General features: G+C 47.1%; 2 protein-coding genes across 2 annotated transcripts; both read right to left on the bottom strand.

Annotated features, from left to right (window-relative positions):
* Nucleotides 1–217: 217 nt before the first annotated feature.
* LOC119341799 lies at nucleotides 218–2,287 on the bottom strand. Its single transcript, XM_037613652.1, has 6 exons — nucleotides 1,647–2,287; nucleotides 1,469–1,558; nucleotides 1,202–1,354; nucleotides 973–1,097; nucleotides 712–841; nucleotides 218–542 (listed from the first exon to the last, which is right to left on the bottom strand). Exons 1-6 carry the CDS (start codon nucleotides 2,205–2,207, stop codon nucleotides 417–419), a joined length of 1,185 nt encoding a protein of 394 aa, XP_037469549.1. The 5' UTR covers nucleotides 2,208–2,287; the 3' UTR covers nucleotides 218–416.
* Nucleotides 2,288–4,922: 2,635 nt separating this feature from the next.
* On the bottom strand, nucleotides 4,923–7,045 carry LOC119336984 (glutathione S-transferase T3-like). Its single transcript, XM_037609075.1, has 4 exons — nucleotides 6,896–7,045; nucleotides 6,682–6,789; nucleotides 5,633–6,157; nucleotides 4,923–5,559 (listed from the first exon to the last, which is right to left on the bottom strand). Exons 1-4 carry the CDS (start codon nucleotides 7,043–7,045, stop codon nucleotides 4,951–4,953), a joined length of 1,392 nt encoding a protein of 463 aa, XP_037464972.1. The 3' UTR covers nucleotides 4,923–4,950.
* Nucleotides 7,046–14,211: the final 7,166 nt, after the last annotated feature.

The raw sequence follows: 14,211 nt of genomic DNA on the forward strand, positions 1-14,211 counted from the left end.
GAAATATTTCTGAAACTGAAATTCAAAACTATTCGGGCATGCGCCGGAGACGATGCTCTCAAGTCTGAACGTTGACGCCCGAAATTTCCCGACTTAGTAAAACATTTCTATCTAGCTACCTCTTTTAATTACTTCACACAAATTTGTTGCAACAGAGCTTTTTCCGCAGAAATCTCCGAAGGGGCAGGAGCGGTGCATTAATTCCTGCCAAGAGATCTATCTGACCGTGTAAATTTCATGGTTCTTTTCCACAGTTTCAGCCAATCATAGGATTTGTAAGTTGTTTGTAACATGTATATAAAGAGTCTGTTCCAGTCCTCTCTGAAGCCATATGTACAAAACTAGCATCGACTATACATGCCTGTGTCGAGACGCAATGCCGCCTCGTAGTATTTACCTTTGCAACAATCAAAGATTCAGAACTCGAGCCCACTGTTCATCTGGATGGAGAACCATGGCCGCCCAAAACCGTGCAGCGGTGCGTCCACTCTCAACACCAGCCCCGAGCTCGTCGCGCCGCCATTCAGCTTTGATCTCCCGAGCTGCACACACGAACAACAAGATCAATTGATTACCATCTACTTACAAGGGTTGAATCACGAAGTAAACCATGTGTACCCAATAATGCACCCATGTGTTCATCCAAAAGTATGCAAAGTGTGCAATGTAGCTCAACGGTAAGAAAATGGTTGATCAATGGAGAAGACTGACCGACACGGAGGCGTAGGCGGAGGGAGAGGCGGTGCGGGAGTAGCCGCAGGCGACGCTGGCCTCCTCGCTAACTGAATGGACCAGCTCCGTCGACACCCCGGACCGGCTCCCGCCGAACGTGGGGCACACGCTGTTCATCACAAAGAGACACCATGGCATTGGCCAGCTTAGTTATGTGATCCCCATTCCAAACAAGATCAACTGCAGCATAATGTGGCAAGAAACAGAGAGGGGCTGCAACTTGCAAGCAAGTGGACTTGCCTGAGCTGCAGCGCTGGCTGCAGCATGAGGCCGCACCTCCTCCAGGAGAGCACCTGGGTTAGCCCCAGCGAGAGGGACCGGTCCGGCCACTGGACGGTCGGGGTGACGCTGCCCCCGCTCCCGTTCTGCACAGCAACGGCTCAGATCATCTCTCGGGTTTCGGTTGTGGTTTGTGCAGAAAATGCAGATGCACATTTTGAGATCGAGATCAGGTAGGTAGGGTGCAGACCTTGTAGGAGAAGCTGAGCCTCTTCTCCCCTGGGAACTTTCCGTGGGCCTGGACGATGCCGCCGCCGCCGATGGGGAGGAAGCCACGCGCCGTGAACCCGTCGCCGGCGACGTATCTGAGCTGCCCGTTGGGGAATTGCATGTCCATGAATGACTGCTCAATTGTTTTCAAACAGAAAGTTCAGGCAAAGACAGTGTCGAAATTAACTGCTCATCATCACGAATTCAGGATTCAGGACAGCAAATTCAGAATGCTCATTGAACTCACGCAAGCAAACGGGTTGAGGCAGATCATCGACATGAAGAAGCATCTCCGGCGAGCTGTCCAGTACGCCGGGCACACCGAGTGCACTCCGTTCTGCACACAAACACATGTCAGATATTGCTCCTAGCTTCTTCTTTGTGCAGATAAGATCTTAGATTCAGTGTGTTCGTCAGTTGTTTACCTTGCGCTCGAAGCCATACCAGATGAGGTGGCGCTTGGAGAGGTGCACCGGGAAGAGCAGCGTCGTGTCGCGGAGGAAGAGCACGGGGCCGAGCTGCACCAGGAACAGCGGCGCCGCGCCGCCGTCACCGCCGCCTCTGCTGCCGCTGCCGCTGCTGGAGTGCGATGCCTCGGCGCGCCACAGGTCGCCGCGGGCCGCCACGGAGCTCTCCACGTCGTTCGTCCGGCTGTCGAACGCCGCCGACAGGACCATGCTCCCCTGCGACCGCGCGAACCTCCCGGAGCCACCTACGGCCGGACGATCGCCGCCAACGGCGATCCCTTCCTGCTTGCTCCGCGCGCCGCCTCTGCCGGGGACGATCCTACGTTTCCGGCGTGCGTACGCGATGTCGAGGCCGTCGTCGATGCGCAGGCGGCGGAAGACGTCGCCCACGGCGCGGCCGAGGCGGCCGCCCGCGCTGAGGACGGCCGCGGCGACGCCGGAGAGCTGCTGCTTCTGCGGGGGCGGCGGGAGCGGGAAGAAGGCGGCGATCCGATGGACGAGGTCATCGGAGGCGGACATTGGGGCGTGCGGGGAGCAGTGCTCTCAGAGCACGACCGATCGATCGAAGACTGAAGCAACTCGGGGCCTCGCCGCTGGTGGATAAGGCACTGGTGGCGGGAAAGAAGTTGGGGAGGAGGACGCTACGGGGGTTCTGCGTGGACGCGGTGCACGGCGAGAGATGCGAGTGTGTGTGGCGTTTGTGTGGTGGCTCTGTGGGCGTGGTTCAGGACAGGGGGTGGCCGGGAGTACGTTTGAAAAAAAAAACTGTTGGATGGCCGCCACGATGCTTTCCCGGCCAGCGTGGCATTGTGAGGGCATGTTCGGTATCGCTCCTGCCCCGCACTCAAGAGAGCGGAGCTACGCCGAACAATAAAAATTTGACATGGCCTCACATTCCTACCTATTGCGTCGTCGTCTCCCACGATCAACCAGCTCGCGCGCCTACACCCCTCGCACCATAACTGTTTCGTCCGGCTCCTCCATGAGTTCATACTCGCATCGGCCTCTCGTCACACCCGCACAACACGACAATGAATTGTGGTAAGTGTCTTGGGTCTATTGGTCGCGTAAGGGTGTGGCGTTAAGCGTGTGGCTATTTAAGAACCAGTGGATGTATGGTGAATGGTTACGCAATGAAGTGAAATGCCACTCAAAAAAATTCAATGAAGTGAAATCTGAATTCGTCATCTTGTTCTTTGTTCTCACCTTCTTCCCAGCAAGTCTCAACCCTTTGCTGCCCTTTCCTCCTGACTACTCATGGACACTCTCAATCAAGAGATCAAGGCGTTAGAGCAAGTCCAGCAGTTCCCCTAAAATTTCTCCCCTATATCTCAAAACAGGGGATTCCCCTAAAAAGATTCTCCCCTAAAAATTGCTCAACTCCAGCAGTTCCCTCAAACATCTCCCTTATTCTATATTTTAAGAATATTTCATAAGTACCAACGGCTAGTTTCCAACAGCTAGTTTTCCAACGGCTAGTTTCAGCCCTATAAATACATGATCACCCCTCATATCTATCACAATCCTGATCGTGCCTCCTCTTCTACTTCTCTTGCGCCATCTCTCTGCCATCTCTCCACAACGAAATGAGTCACCGTCGAAGTTTGGCCCGACAGTTTTGCGAAGATTCCTCCTCCGAAGATGAGGAACTCATGATGGCTGCAATTGTAGCAGAGGAAGAAGAAGCGCGGTTGGATGCTCCACGACATGGAGGTTCACAACCGGGACGTCAATCTCTTCAGCGCGATTTTGCGGAACGCTTTCAGAATCTCCACAAGGACTATTTTGCAGAGAACCCCACCTTCAAGGCAAGGATGTTTCGCAATAGGTATGAGATTGGTGCATCTATTTCGTTTTCACCATAGTAGTTGCTCTTCATGTCTCATTTAAGTTTTTCTTCACAGGTATAGAATGCATCGTCCTCTTTTTCTGCGCATAGCAAGTGCTATAGAGGCACATGATAGCTATTTTTCCCTGAGAAGAAATAGTGCTGGTGTTCCTGGTTTACATCCTTATCAAAAATTGACCTCAGTATTTTGAATCCTAGCTTATGGGATAGCAGCTGATCTTACTGATGAGTATTGTCGGCTAGCAAAGTCCACCGCTTTAGGAAATCTTAGAAGATTTGTGCGTGCTGTGATCGAGGTCTTTGGGGGTCGATACCTGAGATCTCCAAATGCTGAAGATACTGCTAGATTACTTGCAATTGGAGAGCAAAGGGGGTTTCCGGGTATGCTTGGAAGCATCGACTGCATGCATTGGAAGTGGAAAAATTGCCCTACTGCACACAAAGGTTTTTTTGTTGGCCATAAACGCGTACCCACGGTCATTCTTGAAGCCGTTGCTTCACAAGACCTTTGGATTTGGCATTCTTTCTTTGGTTTACCAGGATCTCATAATGATATAAATGTCCTCCACCGTTCACCCGTGTTTGCAAACCTAGTTGAAGGGCATGCTCCAGAAGTGAATTATACCATCAATGGACACAACTACAACACGGGGTATTACCTTGCAGATGGCATATATCCGCAGTGGGCAACATTTGTAAAGACAATTCCAAATCCCAAAGGTGAGAAGAACAAAAATTTCTCCCGGTTTCAAGAAGCATGTCAGAAGGATGTCGAACGAGCCTTTGGTGTTCTGCAAGCTCGTTTTGCTATTGTACGTGGACCGGCAAGGTATTGGGATCTGGAGACACTCGGAGAAGTGATGAAAGCTTGTATCATCCTGCATAACATGATAATAGAAGATGAGCGTGGAAGTCGTGTAGACTACCGCTACGATAACATGGGAGAACTAGTGACACCTTCTCACCGAGAGGCGGCTACATTGACTCAGTTTCTTCAAGCTCAGAGTGATATTCGAGACAAACAAGTTCACTGTCAGCGGCAAGTTGATCTAGTTGAGCACCTGTGGCAGATCCGTGGACTGATGTAGCTTTCAATAATGTAGTCTATGTCACCATTTTAGATTATGCAAGTGTGTACTGTTTTTCAATTATAATGGGAGTGTAAGCACTATCTGTATCATTTTCTAAATAATGGAAGCAATTATCTAGCTAACATAGTCAGCCAAATGTTTCAGAGATATAGTACAGATTACTACACATAGTTCATCCAAATGGTTCAAAGACAATAATTAGTACAGATTACAAGACACATTTCATCCAAATGGTTCGAAGATAATAAGTAGTACAGATTACAAGACACATTTCATCCAAATGGTTCAAAGATAATAAGTAGTACAGATTACAACACATAGCTCAAGCCGACGAGTTACGATGTCGGTTGATGATCTGGCTCTTCCTTAATTTGTAGAATTCTTGTTCTTGCTCATCCATGCCACTAAGGTCCATGCTCATTATTTTGCTTTCTTCAGCCCCCATCATGCGTTCTTCCGCCATTCTCATGATTCGTATCTTTTCTTCTTCTAATTCCATCTTTTTTTCTTGTATTGCAAGTTTCTTTCTTTCTTCTACCAACCTATCTTCTTCTCTCTGTTTGTCCATTGCAATCATGAGCTCAAATCGCTCTTGTCTTTTTGACTCCCTTGTCTCCAAGATACCCCCAAATGATTCCATGGCACTACTATTAACTGTACTGGAAGAACTTTGAGCCCGCCATGCTGCATCTTTAGCCCTCTTGATTCCAGGTGGCCTTTTCTTGGGGACAACTTTAGAGGGAGATGTAGCTTCATCCTCAAACAAACTAGCAGATGATGAATTAGGAGTATCCAAGGAGGATGTCTTCTGTTTTTTCTGGGGCCGAGATTTCCACTTCTCGGTGTCTTCCAACTTATTAAAGCAATGCATCAATCCAAATGATTTATTTGCCTTGTCTCCATTGGCAAAGAGAACAATCGCTTGACATAGCTACATTAATACATATGCATCAGCACAACAAAGATATGAACAAAACAGGAACCATGCAAAGCATATTTGTTACCTTATTTTCACGTGTCATCCCACTTTGGTTCCTATTCTGGACCTGACTATAACATGCACAAAACCTATTCACTTGTTCTTGAATAATAGCCCAACGATGCTGAATAAAACCTTGTGTGCGACCATGGTCTTCAGATTTATTGGCATGGAAGTAAGCATCGATTCTTTTCCAATAACAATCACGAGATTGGTCTACTCCTATGATTGGATCTTGAGTTATCTCGAGGTACGCATCCACCAAAGTTAAGTCTTCAGCCTTGCTGAAATTCTTTTGCCTCTTCGAAGCACTTGCTTTGGAAGCGCTTACTTTCTTCGCCTTTGCTTTCGAAGACCTTGCTGTCATAGGAGGGGTAGGTTCTGCAGGCCCTTCGAGATCAGTTTGTTCTTCGTCATGCCCCTCAAGATCAGTTTGTTGTTCTTCAGGCCCTTCAAGATCGACATGTTGTTCTTCGGTCCAGTGCAAATCATTCAATCCGACATCATTTTGCAAAAGATCAAAATAACTCTGATCGTCCATTACCAAAATCTGTAACAAAAACAAAGGTACACTGAGATTAAACTCAAATAACTAGCAATAGCAGCAGCATAGATTCTAGCAAGCTAGCTCTCTATTTTCCATGTAAATTTGCAGCAATCAGCAACATCATCACTATTTTAGGGGAAAAGAGGACAACACATCACCCATGTAGCCGCATCTACACTAGCTAGCTGCTCTCTGATGTAGAAAAATTTCTGGCAACACACATCTACTAGCTGCTCCTTTTTCTACAAAAAATCTGCTAGCTGCTCTCTGATGCACGCACGCATCAACCAACCTTTGATACAGGCCAGCAAACCCCCACCCCCTTATCCACTGCCGCCGCGCCCCTCCCCGCAGAATCCACTGCCCGGCGGCAGCCACGCCCCTCCCCTCGTCTAGCGACGGCAGCCGCGCCCCTCCCCCAGCCACCGCAGCCGCGACCCTCCTCCATTGCCCGGCGGCGCCCTATCTCCCTCCCCTAGATTCTCTATTTTGCTCAGACCTGAGAGAAAATCAAGGAAGAAACGAACCTGATGATGCAGCGACGGCAGTGGCGTGGTGGCGGGAGGGAGTTTTCCGGGCGTAGTCGTTGCCTCGTCCAGCGAGTCGGGGAGGGGATCGGGGAGGTCGTCGTTCCCCTACATAGAGGGGAGAGAGAGGACGATTTGGGGGAGGCAAGAAAAACGGGGAGAGGATTGGGGAACTGCTGGAAGCAATTTTTTTGCTCTGTTCCCCTAAAAGAACGATGAGGGAGGGGATGGGGGAACTGCTGGACTTGCTCTTACACCTCCACTTGGTGCGGAGCTCCCGCAACGCCTTTTTGCCTTCACTATCGACCACGGAAGCTTCTCCTCCCTCTTCGACCATCCGCGGTCCAGTGGCGATGTGTACCATGGCTGCGGCAGGCTGCCAAATCTCTGGCACACGTGGCATCTGAGTCCTCAGTGCTATGCAACATTGGTTGCTGAATGGGTGACCAAACTATATATTTGGATGACGGAGTGGAGATCTGGATCGCGTACATGGCGTTTCCCCAATATGCCATTAGACACTGCCTCGCTTTCTCGTGATTGCAACATAGAGCATTCACAATGTTTTTTTAAACACAGTACAAACGCAAACACTCATACATACGCGCATACACTCATCCCTATGAGAACACACACACCCTACCCCTATGAGCACCTTCGAGAAACTGAACTGGCATATCATCTTGAGATTTACGAAGTCACCGTAGGCGCCTCGTCGTCGATGGAAACATCTCCTTCGACTGAAAGCGCATCACCGGAAATCCTGAAATAAATTCAGGAATAATAATGCGAGTATCAGGACATGAACTCTGCTGGGCTGGGATACCACTATCCGTCTAACCATCCAACCACAGATTGGTTCGCAGCATCCACAATGTTTTGATATGTGAGGCCATCCCAAAAAGTCTCTAAGTCTCCCAAGAACAACAAAACACACATGTCTAACCGACCCCTAAAAGCCTCTAAGTCCCAAAAATAATTTGGATTGCCGCCATAAATCAGGCCCTCCCATTCAATATATTGGGGCGTGCGGCTACACTAGTAGGAAACGACTCATTTGACCCGGTTCCAGAGGCCCTTTAGCCCCGGTTCAGGAACCGGGACTAAATCCCAAACCCTTTAGTCCCTGTTCACTTACGAACCGGGACAAAAGGGCTCCACGTGGCCGCTGTGGGGCACTCAGCCAGGAGGACCTTTAGTGCCAGTTGGTAATACCAACAGGGACGAATAGGCCTCCACGCGTCAGCAGCTGGCAGGAGCTGGAGATTTTTTAGGGGGGGGGAAGGGGTTAGGGGTTTTGGAGGGTTAATTTAGGGGTTTCATACTGTGTTAGCTAGCTAATAGAGTGAAGTGTCCTCTCTTATCTCCGTGATTGGTCGACGCTAGCTACTATACATATAGAGAGAAGTGTCCTCTCTTATGCTACTATAATTTTGTGGAATGCAACAGAGAGGAAAACATTTCTACTTAATTAAACATCTCATTGCATAACAACTTCACTTGCAGTACATAGCAACTTGACATTGCTTAAACAACCACAGTATATAACAGGTTCAGTATACTAAACATAAACACTGACACTTTTCTAACTAACACTCACCGCATTTCTTCATTTCTGCATCTCCTTCATCTTCTTGATGCGGTCAGAGTGGCGAATGCCGACGCAGATGTAGGTCTCCGCCTCGATTTGCATGCTCATGTCGCCGAGCTGCAGGATCCCCGGCGCCACCACGTACAGGTCGTCGCCAGCAGGGAGCTGCAGCTGCTGCGCCACCTCCCCCTCACTGTCGTCCTCCACCTCCACCACTAGCTACTCCTGCTCGCTGTCGTCCTCCACCTCCACCACCATGTCTGCACCTGGCTCCTCCTCCTCCTCCTCCCCCTCATCTTCACTGCTCTTTCCCTCGCTGTCAGAGTGGACAATCATCTGCTTCACTACACCTGGTACAGCGACCACGACGCCGACGAGACCTTCCACTGGAGCTGAAGGGGCGCGACGGCGGGAGCGGTACTCGTACCACCTAGCACGCTGATGCAGATTTGGTGAGTTTACCGCTTCATTCATAGCCCAAAGGAAAACAACGACAGGAGGAATTCCACGGCCGCCAGGGAACATCGTCTTCTTCTCATCATCCATAGCCACGGTGATGAGGCCCCTAGCATGGTCGATGCACATCTACAAGCTGGGAAACCTATTGCAGATCTCCTCTACGTCCGCCCTTTTCTCTAAATCTCCCTTGCAGAATTTGCTGGCAGTCTCCTCCCATCGATCTTGAGCACGACAAAAAGCTCTTGCAGACGACCTCTTCTTAGGCACCATGGCCGGCGTCGAGAAGCGATGAGAGTGGCCGGATGAGTTGCTTATCCCCTGAATCAAGCCCAAGTGACCAAAATGTTATTTAATCTTATCTAGAACAATAAAGCACAAAGAATTATTCAAAGACCAAAATGATATTCAAAGACCAACTAGGTGAGGTAGATCAACACTCAATGCAAACACTTCAGCCCAAAATGATATTCAAAGACCAACTAGGTGAGGTAGATCGATGGAGAATGCAGAGCCAAAGATGTGTGTAGCACTAGCGTCCTCTTATATACAATGCATTCATACACTCAGTACTAGTAGTAACTAAGCTAGTAGTTGGATAGAAAGAAGGACAGAGTTTACTTTATTCATAGCTCCTATCTGCATAAAAAATAGATTTTCAATTATTTTAAGTAGAATAGCACCAGTAAAGGTAGCTAAAGGTTTTGTAATATGTGTGAAAAATATAAAATATATGCTGGTTGTTGCCACTGTGGACCTTTAAGGCGCCATAAGATTTTGATGCAACGGCTTTCGAAGGTTAAGGGGAAGATCATGCAGATGTAGTTTTGCTGATCAATACAATTGACGCAAGTTCAAAAAGTGTCTCTGCTTAGTATAAGACATATAACTGAAGGAAATATGCCCTAGAGGAAATAATAAAGTTATTATTTATTTCCTTAATTCATGATAAATGTTTATTATTCATGCTAGAATTGTATTAACCGGAAACTTAGTACATGTGTGAATACATAGACAAAACATATTGTCCCTATTATGCCTCTACTGGACTAGCTCGTTTATCAAAGATGGTTATGTTTCCTAACCATAGACATGTGTTGTCATTTGATGAACGGGATCACATTATTAGGAGAATGATGTGATGGACATGACCCATCCGTTAGCTTAGCATTATGATCGTGACAGTTTCATTGCTACTGCTTTCTTCATGACTTATACAAGTTCCTCAGACTATGAGATTATGCAACTTCTGAGTACCGGAGGAACACTTTGTGTGCTACCAAACGTCACAACCTAAATGGGTGATTATAAAGATGCTCTACAGGTGTCTCCGAAGGTGTTTGTTGGGTTGGCATAGACCGAGACTAGGATTTGTCACTCCGTGTTTCGAAGAGGTATCTCTGGGCCCTCTCGGTAATACTCATCACTATAAGCCTTGCAAGCATTGTGAATAGTGAGTTAGTTGTGGATGAAGAATTACAAAACGAGTAAAGAGACTTGCCGGCAACGAGATTGAACTAGGTATGATGATACCGACGATCGAATCTCGGGCAAGTAACATACCGATGACAAAGGGAATAAAGTATGTTGTCATAACGGTTTGACCGATAAAGATCTTCGTAGAATATGTAGGAACCAATATGAGCATCCAGGTTCCGCTATTGGTTATTGACCGGAGATGTGTCTCGGTCATGTCTACATAGTTCACGAACCCGTAGGGTCCGCACGCTTAACGTTCGATGACGATTGGTATTATGAGTTTATGAGATTTGATGTACCGAAGTTTGTTCGGAGTCCCGGATGAGATCACGGACATGAGAAGGAGTCTCAAAATGGTCGAGACATAAAGATTGATATATTGGACGACTATATTCGAACACCGGAAGTGTTCCGGAGAAGTTTCGGATAATACCGGAGTGCCGGAGGGTTACCGGAACCCCCGGGAAGTAATGGGCCTTAGTGGGCCTATAGGGGAGAGAGAGGGCCGCACCAGGAGGTGGCACGCGCCCCCTAAGGGGAGTCCTAATAGGACAAGGGGAGGGGGGCGCGACCCCTCTTTCCCTCTCCCTCTCCCTTTCCTTCCTTCTCCTCCTAGTTGGACTAGGAAGGGGGAAACCTACTCCTACTTGGAGTAGGACTCCCCCCTTGGGCGTGCCCCTTGTGGCCGGCCGTCCCCCTCCTCTCCTCCTTTATATACGAGGGAAGGGGGCACCCCATAGACACACAAGTTGATCTTTTAGCCGTGTGCGGTGCCCCCCTCCACAGTTTTCCACCTCAGTCATATCATCGTCGTGCTTCGGCGAAGCCCTGCGCAGGTAACTTCATCATCACCGTCACCACGCCGTCGTGCTGACAGAACTCTCCCTCGGACTCAGCTGGATCTAGAGTTCGAGGGACGTCACCGAGCTGAACGTGTGTAGATCGCGGAGGTGCCATGCGTTCGGTACTTGATCGATTGGATCGCGAAGACGTTCGACTACATCAACCACATTACATAACGCTTCCGCTTTCGGTCTACGAAGGTACGCGGACACACTCTTCCCCTCGTTGCTATGCATCACCTAGATAGATCTTGCGTGATTGTAGGAATTTTTTTGAAATTACTGCGTTCCCCAACAGTGGCATCCGAGCTAGGTCTATGCGTAGATGTTATATGCACAAGTAGAACACAAAGAGTTGTGGGCGATAATAGTCATACTGCTTACCAGCATGTCATACTTTGATTCGGTGATATTGTTGGATGAAGCGGCCCAGACCGACATTACATGACCGCGTTCATGAGACTGGTTCTACCGACGTGCTTATGCACATAGGTGGCTGGCGGGTGTCTGTTTCTCCAACTTTAGTTGAATCAAGTGTGGCTACGCTCGGTCCTTGTTGATGGTTAAAATAACATACTTGATGAAAAATCGTTGTGGTTTTGATGCATAGGTAAGAATGGTTCTTGCTAGAAGCCCGCAACAGCCACGTAAAACTTGCAACAACAAAGTAGAGGACGTCTAACTTGTTTTTGCAGGGCTTGCTGTGATGTGATATGGTCAAGGCATGATGTGATATAAATTGTTGTATGAGATGATCATGTTTTGTAACAAAGTTATCAGCAACTGGCAGGAGCCATATGGTTGTCGCTTTATTGTATGCAATGCAATCGCCATGTAATTGTTTCACTTTATCACTAAGCGGTAGCGACAGTTGTAGTAACAATAGTTGGCGAGACGACAACCATGCTACGATGGAGATCAAGGTGTCGCGCCGGTGACGATGGAGATCATGACGATGCTTCGGTGATGGAGCATGTCACATATTTTGATTGCATGTGATGTTTATCTTTTATGCATCTTATTTTGCTTAGTACGACGGTAGCATTATAAGATGACCCCTTACTAAATTTCAAGGTATAAGTGTTCTCCCTGAGTATGCACCATTGCTATAGTTCGTCGTGCCGAGACACCACATGATGATCGGGTGTGATAAGCTGTACGTTCACATACAACGGGTGCAAGCCAGTTTGCACATGCAGAATACTCGGGTTAAACTTGATGAGCCTAGCATATGCAGATATGGCCTCGGAACACCGAGACTGAAAGGTCGAACATGAATCATATAGTAGATATGATCAACATAGTGATGTTCACCATTGAAAAATACTCCATCTCATGTGATGATCGGACATGGTTTAGTTGATTTGGATCACGTGATCATTTAGATGACTCGAGAGATGTCTATCTAAGTGGGAGTTCTTGAGTAATATGATTAATTGAACTTTAATTTATCATGAACTTAGTCCTGATAGTTATTTTGCATGTCTATGTTACTGTAGATCAATGGCCCGTGCTACCGTTCCTTTGAATTTTAATGCGTTCCTAGAGAAAGCTAAGTTGAAAGATGATGGTAGCAACTACATGGACTGGGTCCATAACTTGAGGATTATCCTCATTGTTGCACAGAAGAATTATGTCCTGGAAGCACAGTTGGGTGACAGGCCTGCTGCAGATGTTACTGATGACGTTAAGAATGTCTGGTAGAGCAAAGCTGATGACTACTCGATAGTTCAGTGTGCCATGCTTTACGGCTTAGAATCGGGACTTCAAAGATGTTTTGAACGTCATGGAGCATATGAGATGTTCCAGGAGTTGAAGTTAATATTTCAAGAAAATGCCTGAGTTGAGAGATATGAAGTCTCCAACAAGTTCTATAGCTTCAAAATGGAGGAGAATAGTTCTGTCAGTGAAAACATACTCAAAATGTCTGGGGTACCATAACCACTTGACTCAGCTGGGAGTTAATCTTCCTGATGATAGTGTCATTGACAGAGTTCTTCAATCATTGCCACCAAGCTATAAAGGCTTCGTGATGAACTATAATATGCAAGTGATGAACAAGACTATTCCCGAGATCTTCGCGATGCTAAAGGCTGCTGAGGTAGAAATCAAAAAGGAGCATCAAGTATTGATGGTCAACAAGACCACTAGTTTCAAGAGAAAGGGCAAAGGGAAGAAGGGGAACTTCAAGAAGAACGGCAAAAAGGTTGCTGCTCAAGAGAAGAAACCCAAGTCTGGACCTAAGCCTGAGACTAAGTGCTTCTACTGCAAAGGTACTGGTCACACGAAGCGAAACTGCCCCAAGTATTTGGCGGATAAGAAGGATGGCAAAAGTGAAAGGTATATTTGATATACATGTTATTGATGTGTACCTTACTAATGCTCGTAGTAGCACCTGGGTATTTGATACTGGTTTTGTTGCTCATATTTGCAACTCGAAACAAGGGCTACGGATTAAACAAAGATTGGCTAAGGACGAGGTGACAATGCGCGTGGGAAATGGTTCCAAGGTCGATGTGATCATCGTCGGCTCGCTACCTCTACATCTACCATCGGGATTAGTTTTAGACCTGAATAATTGTTATTTGGTGCAAGCGTTGAGCACAAACATTATATCTAGATCCTGTTTGATGTGAGACGGTTATTCATTTAAATCAGAGAATAATGGTTGTTCTATTTATAATTTTATATGAGTAATATATTTTATGGTCATGCACCCTTGATGAGTAATCTATTTTTGTTGAATCTTGATAGTGATGATACACATATTCATAATATTGAAGCCAAAAGATGCAAAGTTGGTAATGATAGTGCAACTTATTTGTGGCACTGCCGTTTGGGTCATATCGGTGTAAAGTGCATGAAGAAACTCCATGCTGATGGACTTTTGGAATCACTTGGTGCTTGCGAACCGTGCCTTATGGGAAAGATGACTAAAACTCCGTTTTCGGGAACAATGGAACGAGCTACTGACGTATTGGAAATAATACATACTGATGTATGCGGCCAATGAGTGTTGAGGCTCGTGGCGGGTATCGTTATTTTCTTACCTTCACCGATGATTTGAGTAGATATGGGTATATCTACTTAATGAAACACAAGTCTGAAACATTTGAAAAGTTCAAAGAATTTCAGAGTGAAGTGGAAAATCATCGTAACAAG

Source organism: Triticum dicoccoides, chromosome 7B (assembly GCF_002162155.2).
Source record: "Triticum dicoccoides isolate Atlit2015 ecotype Zavitan chromosome 7B, WEW_v2.0, whole genome shotgun sequence".
NCBI classification, from domain to species: domain Eukaryota; kingdom Viridiplantae; phylum Streptophyta; class Magnoliopsida; order Poales; family Poaceae; genus Triticum; species Triticum dicoccoides.

What these genes read in the sequence shown, in the direction of transcription:
- LOC119341799 (XM_037613652.1), bottom strand. Translation starts at nt 2,207, where the DNA reads ATGTCCGCCTCCGATGACCTCGTCCATCGGATCGCCGCCTTCTTCCCG. An exon ending in GGTATGGCTTCGAGCGCAAG is followed by an intron (nt 1,559 to 1,646) that starts GTAAACAACTGA and finishes GTTTGTGTGCAG; the next exon opens with AACGGAGTGCACTCGGTGTG. An exon ending in CAGCCAGCGCTGCAGCTCAG is followed by an intron (nt 842 to 972) that starts GCAAGTCCACTT and finishes TGTGATGAACAG; the next exon opens with CGTGTGCCCCACGTTCGGCG.
- LOC119336984 (XM_037609075.1), bottom strand. Translation starts at nt 7,045, where the DNA reads ATGGTACACATCGCCACTGGACCGCGGATGGTCGAAGAGGGAGGAGAA. An exon ending in CCCCCATCCCCTCCCTCATC is followed by an intron (nt 6,790 to 6,895) that starts GTTCTTTTAGGG and finishes CCCTCTATGTAG; the next exon opens with GGGAACGACGACCTCCCCGA. An exon ending in TGCCGTCGCTGCATCATCAG is followed by an intron (nt 6,158 to 6,681) that starts GTTCGTTTCTTC and finishes TTTTTGTTACAG; the next exon opens with ATTTTGGTAATGGACGATCA.